This window comes from Anarhichas minor, unplaced genomic scaffold (assembly GCF_050575085.1).
Source record: "Anarhichas minor isolate MPS153535 unplaced genomic scaffold, ASM5057508v1 ptg000033l, whole genome shotgun sequence".
In the NCBI taxonomy this organism is placed as follows: Eukaryota; Metazoa; Chordata; class Actinopteri; order Perciformes; family Anarhichadidae; genus Anarhichas; species Anarhichas minor.
In genome coordinates, this window is record NW_027466479.1 from 8,879,920 (window position 1) to 8,893,021 (window position 13,102).

At 44.1% G+C, this 13,102-nt stretch overlaps 1 protein-coding gene across 1 annotated transcript in view; it reads right to left on the reverse strand.

Annotated features, from left to right (window-relative positions):
* The window catches only part of LOC142964994 (dolichyl-diphosphooligosaccharide--protein glycosyltransferase subunit STT3B), a 70,332-nt gene that overhangs the window by 1,169 nt on the left and 56,061 nt on the right, over positions 1–13,102 (reverse strand). The window contains exons 7-15 of the mRNA XM_076105644.1: positions 11,253–11,399; positions 7,922–7,970; positions 7,224–7,378; positions 5,887–6,098; positions 4,193–4,380; positions 3,244–3,415; positions 2,572–2,745; positions 1,717–1,830; positions 80–286 (exon numbers count right to left, since the gene is read on the reverse strand). Coding sequence (XP_075961759.1) covers positions 80–286; positions 1,717–1,830; positions 2,572–2,745; positions 3,244–3,415; positions 4,193–4,380; positions 5,887–6,098; positions 7,224–7,378; positions 7,922–7,970; positions 11,253–11,399 — 1,418 coding nt within the window. The remainder of the gene's footprint in view (positions 1–79; positions 287–1,716; positions 1,831–2,571; positions 2,746–3,243; positions 3,416–4,192; positions 4,381–5,886; positions 6,099–7,223; positions 7,379–7,921; positions 7,971–11,252; positions 11,400–13,102) is intronic.

Consider the following 13,102-nt stretch of genomic DNA (forward strand, 5'->3'; position numbering starts at 1 on the left):
AATCTGGTAAAACCCTGTACTACGAGGCATCGACACACTTTTTATATATATAATAATAAAACAGGATGTATCCTGTTACCTTTTTGGAGGTGTACTTCTGCTTGGGCACTACACTGCGAAGCGTGTGGTCCAGCGGCTCCCTGTTGTCCAGGTTCTTGACCTTGTAGATCCTCACCAGCCAGTGCTCCGAGGTGAACGCCTCCTCCAGGTGCTTGAACTTGATGTCCTTGTTGCCGATCTCGGCGTTGCGAGTCCGGTCGAAGCCAGGAGGCGTCCGGAAGTCCAGCTGGGAGACGGATAAGGTTGTCTCGGTTAAAATGTTGCATGTAGACGTTTGTTTGGAGAGTTTCTCCTCATCCAAAGCGAGGGTGAAAGAACATTTGTAATCTGTGATATTGGGCTGTGTAGATGAAATTGACTTGACTTGCAAAAAGCTTTTTTTGGTTGAAAAATAGTTTATCAATCTCCCAAAAGATCAGAGTTACATGAAAGGACTTAGAATTTAGAGACAAGGACACAAAATGTAAAAAGTTCGATAGCTCTTTGATTACAGTGCAGCATCTGTCCTTTGGCAACTATGTATGAACCAATCTCTCGTTCCCCTCATTCGACTGGAGAAGCCTTCACTGTGTCCTTCCCACATTTGATTTTGCCCTCATCCCCTCTATTCTCAACGCTCCACTCCCTACTTTACCTCTCCAGACTGCGCTCTCACTCTCTCTTTATGTTCCACGGTCTCATCTCCTGTACGCCTTCAGGCTGCTTCAGAGGACACAGCGTGAGGCATGTTAAAACCATTAGTCACAATAGTTTAGTCCGTCGCCGTGCATTCACTAGCGCTGTTCAACTTGTCATTTAAATGTCAAGAAAAAAAGAAAAGATAAACGAGTTGGTTTTTAGAGAGATATTCTTTCTATTCTGTATTATGCATCGTCAGCATTATCCATTAATCTCCACTTGCCACTACAAACTGTATCCTCAGCCATCTCCTTATCGTTTTCTTCCTGATGTAATGTAAGCCTGTTTCCCCTGGTCACATCCTGTTTTCGTAAACCTAATCTACCCTCCCTACTCTCTCTTCCCTCCCTCCGTCCCTCCATCTTTTTCTCCTCGAAACAGCGCTGTGAGCCACACACAGCTTCGGCTGAGTCCGTCTACGCATGGCGGCTGCATTGATTCTCCCGTCTCTGCCGAGCTGTTGGCCGGGCTACAGCGGGGATGTAAGCACCTGGCAAAAAGGATCTCTCTCATCTCTCCTCTGCTACCTGCCAGAAGTAGCCCTGGAACATTTGAAAGATTCCGGCAATCCCTCATATTCCTCCTCCAGACTTCATAACCCCCCCCCCCTCCTCCTCTCCGATCCTCAGGAGCTCCCCAAGGCATCTCCTTAAATCCTCTTCCGCCTGTCTGTCAGCCAATTCTGCTTTTAAGATACAGTAGCAAGAAGATTTACACCTTGGTGGCGACAGCTGCTTGTTATTCTCCGGCAAAGCTGCATAAAATACAGTAATAGTACTTTTTCTTTTACTTCTTCGGTGATGGCAGCTGCTTGTTACTTTCTGATCTTTGCCCAAAACTGGAACTCATTATTTAGTTTCCCAGTAGCCTTGACCTGACCTGGAAAAAATGACTAAAGACCTGCACAGTTGTAGAGTTTTTTTCCTTAGTTCCTTAGCCAGAGAGCGAAAGAGTCTTTGATTAGAAATCTCTCCTCACCTGCATTTCACCAAATCGGTAGTAGGACATCTTGTACATAAGGCAGTTGAGCAGAGTCGGTGAACCGGCCTTATCCACTCTGAACTCTCCCTGAGGGGTGAAGTAGTCGCTCTCCTAAAGAAGACAAGGATCAGGTTATGAGAGGATGAGGTCCAGACGAGTAGATGGTGAAGTCATTTAGCAGAACTCGCTGACTGGAGATAACGATAGAGGTGGATACTAATTGAGGAGGCTCACATAGGGCATGGTGGATACAAACTATTTATTAGATCACTTATATTAATAAAAACTTCTGTGCTCACAAAAACATAAAGAATAGTTTGTAAACTATTACACACACTAGTTCAAAAATCACTTATTTTACAACTTCAAATGTTAAACAACAGCATGTGAAACAAACTAGATATACGGTGTTATTACTCTTTAGGAGGTGCTGTTAGGCAGATTTTGTTGAATTCTGACAGAACCAGGCTAACCGTTTCTACTTCTTTCCGGTATTTATGCTAAGCTAAGAGAACCATTTGCTAACTGTAGCTCCATATTTGCCCTACAGACATTAGAGTTAAATCATTCTTCTCATCTCTCGTCAAGAAAGCGAATAAGTGTTTTCCTCAAACTTTACTTTCCACTACTTGAACTCTTGCTTTAAGTGCCCTGGCTACAGTTGACTTGCTCCAGGAAGATTTCTTAAACGTCACGCAATCGAGAAGCCCGGTTCTGCAATCAGGGTTGTGGATTAGATAAACGTGGCTTCCTTGGTTAGATTTCTCCTGGAGAACACAGATTTGGTGGCCGTGTATCGTGTATAAGGGCAACAAGAGAAAAGCTGCAGTGACGGGCAGGTCTCACACTCACCCTGATGTCCTTTGGGTGCTCTCCCTCCGCGATCCTCACCATCCACAGGAACTTGTTTATATCGTCTCCTGAGTAGCCGATCACTCCTCCGAAGATAATCAGCACGTAGTCCACATCCAACGACCTCATGATTGTGTAGGCTGCGCTCTCGTTGGAAGACATAGCTTTCCCCACCTAGAAACATCCGTGCAGAACGACAAGTTTCATTTGTTGTTTCACAAGACACGATGCTTCAAATACAGCAATGGCAACAGGAATTATTAAACAGAGATCCATCTTGCATCTTCTGTAATAACATTTCCTGTGGACAGATGCTGAAGTGACAACAGGCAGCAGGTAGAAAGCAAGAGAGAACAAAGCTAGGGGGCTTTTAACTAAAAGACAAAACAACATTTGTGTACATTTGGCAGCCGAAATGAGAAAAAAACATAAATCAAACCCACAGAATCTGACAGCAATTAACTGAAATCCCCCTACAGTGTAAATGCAATGGGAAAAGTTTAAGCAAACAAGATTATCTGGCTTGTTGGAAGGAGCGGTTTTATACTCGGTGGCAGTTATGTATAAAATGCACTGACGAGCTCGCTATTCATAGAAGACATCTTGTAGGAGGCATGTGCATGGATCAACACAGGAAGAGAGCGATGGAGATGAAGGCTAAAACAGACTCACCAGCGCTATGTGACTGTTGTTCCATGTGTTGTTATCGACTAGCGTGGTCCTGTTGGCCATGCCGGCTATCTGGTAACCGTAGTCCCACCACGACATGACGCGGGCGTGCTCGCCTGTATTCTGCCTCAGCCAGTAGTAGGCCTCCCTGAAGTCATCCAGGATGTTGCGCGTCCTAACAAGGAAAACATGGTTGACAGGTAACAGTGTTGACAGGCTGCGGAGGCTAATAATATTTCTGTTAAGACTTTGAATCAGAAGGGCAACAGCTGAAAATAGAGCATCCGTGCATAATAAACTCTAGGGGGGGGGGGGGGGGTCAAAAACATACGCTCATGTCCTAAATTTACCTCGAGGAGGACCTAAAAGCAAGCAACCAATTAGTTGTAGGGAAGGTAATCATATGTATGTGTGTGAGCATGCCATGCGTGGGTGGATATGTGCGAGAAGAAAGAGCAGAGTGACAGCTATGCTGCTCCCAGCAGCACAGCTAAAACCATTGTCTGAGAGCTGCCGTGGTCCCATTAATACATGCATGAAGACTTGCATCAACCATTTAGTCTTGGCCTTTCAATATTTCCTCCCTAATGCTTAAAGAGAATAATTATGCCTGTAAAGAATCTCAAGAGACAATAATATATCAGCTTTTTTTTGTAAATTCAGAGACGGACGACTTCTGTCGCGACAATAAGTTAAGCAATCACATTAAAGCTCACAGGTGCACATATCAATATTTCCACAAACCTCTGATGAAATATTCATGCGCTCCCTCGATCCTGCACGCGTGCACGTGTTCATTTGCATGCAAGGTTGAGCAATCACTTCTTCTACGTTATGAAATATTACTTGAAACGTTGGCTCCTCGCCGTCTAACGTCCGCTTCCACATTACAACCGCAGTGTGTGTGCCGTGTGTGTGTGTGTGTGTGTGTGTGTGTGTGTGTGATGCGTACCCGTCGTTGTTGTATGAGGCCAGCACCACACTGGGACTGGAGTAGGCGTTGCTGGTGACCCAGGTGCAGTGGACGGCGAACATCATCAGCAGCATCAGCATGAGCATGGTGACGATGGACTTGATGTTGGGGCCCAAACCCTCCTCGGCCTTCTCCTGCTCCGACACGTGTTTGCGCACCTTACCGGCCTGCGGGGGGAGACAAACACTGTGGTGACGGACAGGAAACAGTCTGCAGAGTTTTCGGGGAGATGAATTATTGAGTGGATTAAATCGTTGAATGAATTAATTGGGCATAGTATCTTACATCATCCTGATGTTTTCTGTACTGTTTGATGCATCACTGAGGACTGAGAGATGAACCTCGGGATGAGTTAATCATTTCACACTCACAGCAGAGAATTGTTAAGGCTATAAAAAGTCTGTAGGGGAAGAAATCTGCATAATGTGAAATTTTTTCCTACTCCAGCACCTCCAGTTACATCCTGCGACACCTAAACTGAGGCTAAAAGTGAGCGAAGATAGATGTGGGTAGCGCTCTGCCCCTTACTGTTGGAATGATACAGACTTACTTGCTGATATCTTTGATAATATTTGTGATTGTTTTAATTAGTGTGTGTGTCACAACGGTCTTGCTGTGGTGTGATAGTTATTTGTTCCGTCTTGTAAAGGGCATATTAATAGAAATAAAACTTTAAATAAAGGTTAACAGACAATTCATAACTACTATAGGGGCACATTTGGTGAACTCTAAACCTTCCACGAACATGAGAGGTTGATGACATTGGATTAATAGCTTGATAAAAGAAATGCGAGAAGGTTGTGTGCCGGGCCAAAATGTACCTTTTTCTCCTGTTTTTGTGTTTTCTAGTTCGTTTGTTTTTTACTTTGTACCCGAATTTTCACTGTAAATGTTGTATATAATGTTTTACTTTGATAATAATCAAATACATTCAATATTAGTCTCAAAACTCTGTAATCACAATGATTTATCTATTTCTGACCTCAGAACCATCATTTTTTTAAAACTTGCATTGTTTATATCAGCCTGCAGACTTCTATTCCTCTATTATTGGCACATTACTACTTTTTCCAACGTGTTTTTTAAACTATCAGCAGAAATATTTATCACAATTTGAATCACATTGTGTGAAATTTGTATACAGCTTGCAGTAACAGCAAAGCTTACAAGTTTATCCAAAATGTCCATCACAGTTTTTTCCCCACCAGCGCAGGACAGCAACGATGTGTAACAAGCCCCGTCACCATAAACAGACGTCCAACATTGACATCTTGGTGTTTAAAAATTGGCTTAAATTTGTCTTTTTTTTTTTTGAAGCATCTGTTACTTTCACAAAATTGTTGCACGAGCTACATTTTTATATCTCGGCAACACTTCTCAGAGACGGCTATTTGTGGGCAACACATGAAACGTTGTGATTAAGAGGTGGACTGGAATAGACAAAGACAGCAGTCGGATTAACACTCCACCAAGTGAGAAGGCTCAAATTATGAGAACAGCATCAAACAGCTGCAGCTGAATCACAGTTTACTCAAACTGGCAGGCTAAACTGGTGGGGAGTGAGGGAAGCTGACAGACATGCAAGTGATGACTCCAAACTGCAACGGTCTGTACAGTCAGTGATGTTTTCTTATTTGATGCAAATTTCTACGATCATTCCGTCCCGTCTTGACCTTGTCATAAAGATTCCCAGAATTCCTCTTGTCGTCCTCGTCGCTGCTGTCTTCAGCGGGTGGTTTCTCCCTCTTCGTGTCGTCTCCCATGTAATGCTCAAAGACGCTGGAGAAAGCCACCGCAGACAGCATGCACACCACCGGCGTCAGTGTCAGCATCAGACGCACCATCACGCCGGCGAAGTACACGGCGCTGATGGCGTACAGGGCCACTGGAATGAAAACAAGAGAGGCGGGGGGTGTGGGGGGGGGGGGAGAGAGAGAGAGAACAAAGTAGACAAAGGTCAGACGAGGAGAAAGATGGTGTGAATGTAAAGGACGGAGGGAAAGGGCCGGTGTTTGCGAGGACGATAAATTGAGTTGTAACGCAGCATCATCAGTCTGTGTCGGCTCTGAAGAGCTCAAACCCTAAATGGAGAGAGAGAGCGCGCTGGCTGCTTTCCTCCGTCCTTGAAAAGCGCCGACCCGGCTCAACAGGTGCATGGCTAATCAATAGCTGTAATTGGCTGATTAAGTCTGAGGGAGAAACGGGTTGCTGAAAAACTCTTCTCGCGCTCAAAAGGTCCTCTGCCCTTGATCTTACTCCGTACAAACAAAAGTTCTGTTTGAGTGTTTTTCTTTCAGGCAGAGGGGAAGCTGAGTGAGCGTGACAATATCGGAAACAAGGACGATACTATAATGAGGATGTTTCCTAAACCAGGAGGCGTTCACTCACATCCAAGGACTCTCTTAATTTGACTTTGATTACAAACTGTTTAGTAATAGTGCATGTGTATTATAGCTCACACTTAATAAAGCAGATAAATGACGGCGACAATTACAGATTAAAGGACTACATCAGTAAAACTGATTAGAAATGACACAGAGTGACGGACAGACTGCCACTTTCAAGTCTGATATGAATATGAAACTCTAGGTTCGATCATCAGCACACAAAAAAACAACCGTGTGAGAAAATATTAGAATATTTGATAAAGAAATTCAGCCTGTGTACATTACATGCAAGCATAAGGTTGGAAGCTAACTCCAATTCCCACTGTGCATTGTGGTAAAACAAAAGAAGAAAATCCAATCACAGAGCTTTAAATGATGTTAGTCACACTGCTTGCATGGCCATAAACATGACTTCTGTGAAAGAAATTGAACATGAATGAAAATATAAATAATCTAATTTGCTGGCATATCCCTATAGGATTGCTACATAACCTCGGAGGGTCCTGTGTTTACATGTTAAGTAACACTGACGGTGTCATTAAAGGAGAGAGGTGAGTCATGTAACTCTGTGCCACGACGGAATTTAAAGCTTTGAGAGCATTAATCAAACAAAACGCTCCTACCAAACACTCGTTCGTCATTGATGTTCTTGATGCAGAACCAGAGGCCTGCTGGGAACGTGCAGACCAGGATGTGGAGGTCGAAGAAGAAGGAGACCCACGTCGTCGGCTGGTGCTCCGACACCGACGCGATGATGGGGATGTGGATCTTGGCGTAGCTGGAGACGGAGAGAGGAATGAGAAGGAGAGACACGGGCGGGATGTTAGTCATGTTGGGAGTGTTCAGACAAATTACACATTAGAGCCTCCTGATTAACTCCAGAATTATGAAGGGGGGAAAAAACAAATGTTTTTCTGATCTGCGTGTTCGCTCTTTATTCATCGCGGGACTTTTACACAGCAGTTTCTACTTTAAATATCTCTCACCAGAGTGTTTAGTGAGTACAGCTGGGTAAGAGAAAACACACAGCACATTAAGAAATTAGTATGAGCCTCCAGAGGAAAGAAAAAACTATCCCATACTGCTTCAGTCAGCAAACAGGGGGGGGGGGGATTGATTGGGTGTGCTGAAATATCAAACACGTTGCAGAGCATTCGGAGAACACAGGGTGCCTGGTGCTGTTTGAAAGTAAGACAATAGTTAAACACAGAGGCCGGGCTGTACTGTTTGCCCCCTCTGGGATGGTGCGGGGGGGTGGGGGGGGGCTCGACTGAACAAGTGTTCCATCGACAGCGAGAGTGTGAAGGTCAGCAGAGCTTACCCGGTGTCCCAGAGAGAGTAGAAACGACCACTCCACGGAGCGATGTATCCTGGGGAAAGAAAAGACGATCAATACAGAAATATACAACATTCGGTGTCTTTGTGTTTTACTCGAGCCTTGGAACACGAGTGCTGCTAGGCGTGCAGGAAGTTTGTTGAACGATGTTTATGTAAAAGGCGAGATTAAGGTTGTTACAGGTCACGGGAAAAATATATAAAAACAAATATAAAATATTTCCATTTGTTTTTCCTTTGCTGGGGGAAAACTGGGACGTCTGGGATTTTGGTGAAATCGTGTGTAATTTTGATTTGAAGAATATTCTCTAAATTCTAAAAAGACAGAATAGCTCATCAGCCCTCGAATAAAAAAAAAACAACATACATTTATCAACTATATTTTCTATACAGTAGCCTATAAATGGACATGTAAGGTTTATTAATATGCTATTGCTGGGTGGTGGACGTGTTCTTTTGCTGTGAAAACCAAATACACATCGACGCCGTATTGGCCCCTTCAGCCCGTTGCGGCGATAAGTCAACTTTGCCAGCGCCTTGGAGCAGACTGGCCTTTAAACAAATGCAAGAGACCAGGGTAGCCGCCTCTTTCCTGGATAAAAAGCATAATGTCGTCTACATCTGTCAACGGATTGCAATAAGTCGTTTCTCTATTCAAGGGTTTATGACCTACATGGAATACTGTATGTGTGAAGATTGGAGCAGACATTTCTTAATGCCCAAAATTACACACAAAGGGTTGTGCACATTTGTTAAATCTTATTTAAAATATTTGCATCATGTTCTACAGATTTGTGATCATTTTAACACCAATTTCCCTCCAAGAAAAACCAAAGAAAACGTGTCGATGCTGAAAATGTATTCTATTGATGCTGCGTAATTACTTGAATTGACTTGTTTATAAATTTAACTGAAACCATTTAAGATGCAAATTAGACCGCATAGGGCATTTTACGCACGCATACAAATGTCTTATTTTGGTTCGGCTTTGATGTGGAATACATTTCAGCTCTCCGCTGTTGCCTGGGGGCTCTCACAGCCACTCACACACTCCTACTGCATGTGCGCAGACAACACAAACAAAAGCCGCGGCCCCACATCTCAACTCTTGTGACATGTTTGCACCAACATGTAGCTATATCGAGTCCTTTGATGCGACGAGAGAGAGAGAGAGAGAGAGATTGTGGCCAATTTGTTGAATATTAATGATGAAATAATCAAAAACCATCATAAAAATAAATAAATAAAATAAGAGCGCTTGTAAATAAGATGCCACAAAGCGCTGAACCGAAGCAGGCAAGAACAATATATGAAGAAGCAGTGAAAGTGGGATGAAGGAGATATTCTTGAGAGTTGATTTATAGGATGACACTGATTTAACCGATCAATACTTGGCTCCGTGTTCAAGAGGAGAAAAAAAAAAAAAACACACCCGGCTACTCTGCTGCAGAGATTCTTATGAGATGAAAAAGTCCGACAGAACAGAGAAGGACATGTGCAGTTTCACTGGGAAACTGGCACATCACCAAACAGTCATCTACTCCCTCTGCTGCCTTCAGTTGGCCGACGCATCGCAAACGTTTACCAGACGTCCAGTTGAAGTCAGGGGTCCTCACGGGACGTCTGCCTCCAAATGGGTTCTAACGATTGGCGGGCGACCAATCTAAGGACGCCAATGTTACTGCAGATGCGATGTGCCACCGGGCAGACGGCCTGGCTGTCGTGTTTACATAATCTGGAGTGACAGATTGTTGGTTAAGGAAAGTAAATAATCTGCTGCCTTAATCAAGGTGAGAAAGCCAATATATTATGTCGGGTAAAAAAAAAGCAGTCATGCTTTATTGAGGCTCATTACACGCTGCAGAAAAGGTGTGCGTATACAGCCGGAGGGGAGGAGCGAACGCTCCTCTTAAAAAGCTATACCGGCTTCTTCCTTGAGACCAGTCTGAGGTAATGAACCGCTAGATCAGAGGAGCAGAGCCGGTGTCAAAATAAGAGCTATAGGCTGCGTCATCTTAAATCTCAACACTTCAGCTGGAGACAAATAAAAATCAATACACAGCAAGGAGGCAACATTTGAAAGGTCGGAAAGCAGGCAGAGCTGAAAATAATGGAGGAAAACATTAACGAGGACAAAGTTCAAGCAGCCGGCTGTGCGCATCAGGGTTCAAGCAGGCCGACCAAAAACAACAGAAATGATTCCACGGAAAGGCCCTCGGTAGAGCACACCCCTCCAACAGACGCTCTCCCACTTGCATCCGTATCAGTTTATATTTGCTCATCATCCCAGATCTGGATCATCATTAAAAAAATGTCGTCAACTGATCCTTCCACAAAAGGCTATTCGTCCACCAAATCACAGCCAAATTCAGGGTAATTTCTTTTAGACGGGGCAGGAAACATTACCGTTGAAATATGAAAATAACGATATTATATCTCGACACTGAAGACTGAACCAGGAAATAAACCCAGGACACACTAGATGTATTTTTTGTTGGCATTAGCTTGGCTTAAAGTTACATTTTGGTATTTTTCAACCCTATGTACCGATGCTTTTGTGTCTAAGTGACTAATGGGAACAACAACTTTTCTAAATGGTTCAATATTGAAGGCGAACGCTGCAGACAACAGCCGCTAAACAGGCTGCAATGCAACCATTCACGGCAACTCCTTACAATCAATGTGGGTCCACTCAAAGTGTTTCTGCCACTGAATCTCTCAGTGACGGTGAGATATAGTTCCTCACACATTTTCCATTTCTGTTCTATTTGCATCTGATTTCTATAAACTATAATGAGATCTGTAAAAGGCAATCAATGAAAAGGATAGTACGGTACTAATCAATACAGGATTAGCTGTTCAGTAACATGTTTGATGAGAAGTCTCCCCACTTGCTAAGCCATGATATTGGTACTGATGATACGTGCTTATAAGGACGACTCCGACAAATGATCATATTATTTTTTAGAAATTCATCTATTGACTTTTTCAATTCATTAAGGCACAATTTCGTAGAACCCGAGGATATGTCTTCACGTTGCTTGTTTTGTCCGACTAACAGTATAAATCCTGAACACATTTAATATTAAATGACACTACATAAAAAAAGCAGCAAATACTCTACATTGCAAAGCTGGAAGCAAAAACTTTGGGGCTTTTTTGCTTGATAAGCGACTTAATTGATTATTATGCATGGAGTAACATTCTGTCAACCAAGTAATCAATTGTTTCAGCTCGACTTACGAGGACAAAAGAATACAATAAATGACGGCCTCCATGGATGTGAACTGAGAAAGCGTGTGAGCGGACATACAGACCTGTGTAAGTGAGATAGATGACGGTGAGGAAGACCACGCCGGCGGCAAGAGAGACTCCGAGGAGGAAGAGTGTCTGGAACTCCTGTCTGGTCAGCCGGTCTTTCAGGTACTGCAGGAAGGCGTAGGCTTGGAGAAGTGCAAACACACCTGGGAAAGAAGCCACAGGCAGAAAGCAAAGAATGAGCAAACATACACGGGAAACTCGCACTGAATATTTGAGGAGGCCCTGATTCATCTTGTCTCCTGCAGGGCACCAAGACGGCCTTTTTTTTTTTTCGTGGTTAAGAAGTGCCGCTGTCAGTTCGGCAGAATTCTCGACATAGCCGTTCGCGGTAGCCCCTTTGGCTGTTCATGCAGGTGTCAAAGACAAATACTGTGGGACCACATATTTCAAATGCATGAGACAGGTTTGTGTGAATAAGCCCTTCTCTTTCCAGAGCCTTGTCTCTCTTCCCCCCCCCTCCTTCAGATATCCTCTTTCCTCCGTTCCTTTGCTCTGTCACTTTCTCAGCGCCCTTTTCTCCGGTGTGTCTTCTCAGTTTGTCTGGCGAGTACGATATCAAATATTTAAAAAGAGGTCTGGTTGCTCTCGCTTTCGTCACCTCCCATCCTTTGACAAATCTTGTGTGAAATCGCCTTACTCCTCCGCTAGCGCCACCACCGCCCACAGCAGGTCTCACCCATTTCCAAGGTTAAGCCCCTGTCTGTCTCCCGGAGAGCCGCCGTGGCGCTAACGTGCTTGTCAGTCTGTGCCACCCTGCCTGTCTGTCTGCCTGTCTCAGGGGCCGACGTCTCAGCGGTACCGACAGGTCCGCGGCTCCGTCGCTCTCTTCCTCGTCTCCCGCTGTGCTCCCTGAATGCCACCACCAGATGTTCTGAGCAGCTGCTACCCCAGCGACACTCGGAGAGAGCAGGGAGTTAAAAACGGAGAGAGGCGGAGATTTTTTATTTATTTTTGTGGTGCATTTTCTCAAAGCCTCTCATAATTCTGTTTGTGTTGTAGACTCTCAGGGAAACAGGGACACTTCGACGTAAGCCTGCTGCAGTGTTAAGAGCATTTTCAAAAAGGTGCTGCTCGGCTTCCTAAAGCTGCCAGCGACAGTCCTCTCCCAATCTGGATGTACACGGACGCAGGAACCATGCGCGTACATACGCACCCATCCGTGCCGTCAGGCAGCAGATGGGCCCACTCTTGAGTGGCGAAAAACCGAACGAGCTTTAATAAACTACCCACGAGCCAAAGCGAAAAGTACTTACAGCGTTAAACCCATATGGGCGGCTTGTGAAGTCGCTTACTTAATTCTATTTTGTGAATATATTCTGAGAGGGTCCTGTGTTCGTCTGCACACGGAGCGTGACTAACGGCGTCGGCGGAGGGGGGATTCAATTCCCGCCGCAGCCAAACAACCTTAAAGTGTGTGCATCCACGGTACCGTAAGGTGCTTTGGATAACAAGTGAGCGGCTTATGTAAAGTCACACCTTTAATACATGAACAATACATTTCCCTTGTGTGGCAGGGTTCAGGGCAGGTCAGAGGAACTAAACATCAAGCCTCTGAAATGCAATCTCTGCATAGTATTAATGTGTCTTTGTAGAGAACCAGAGTCCGCCCCAGTTACTTTTAATCAGAATTCAGTGTTAAAATACGATCAATCTCACTGTAATTTAAGGTGCTTTGTAACAAGTCTGTGTTTTAGAGACAAATGTAGAATTAAACCTGCATTAATTGATTTTCTTGGCCAATTGTTGGCTGAGTAACAAGTTGTAAACACAACACTGACATATATTAACATACATTATCACCTAATTAAGTTGATATGGCAAACAGTTGGCTATTTACCGTTGAACT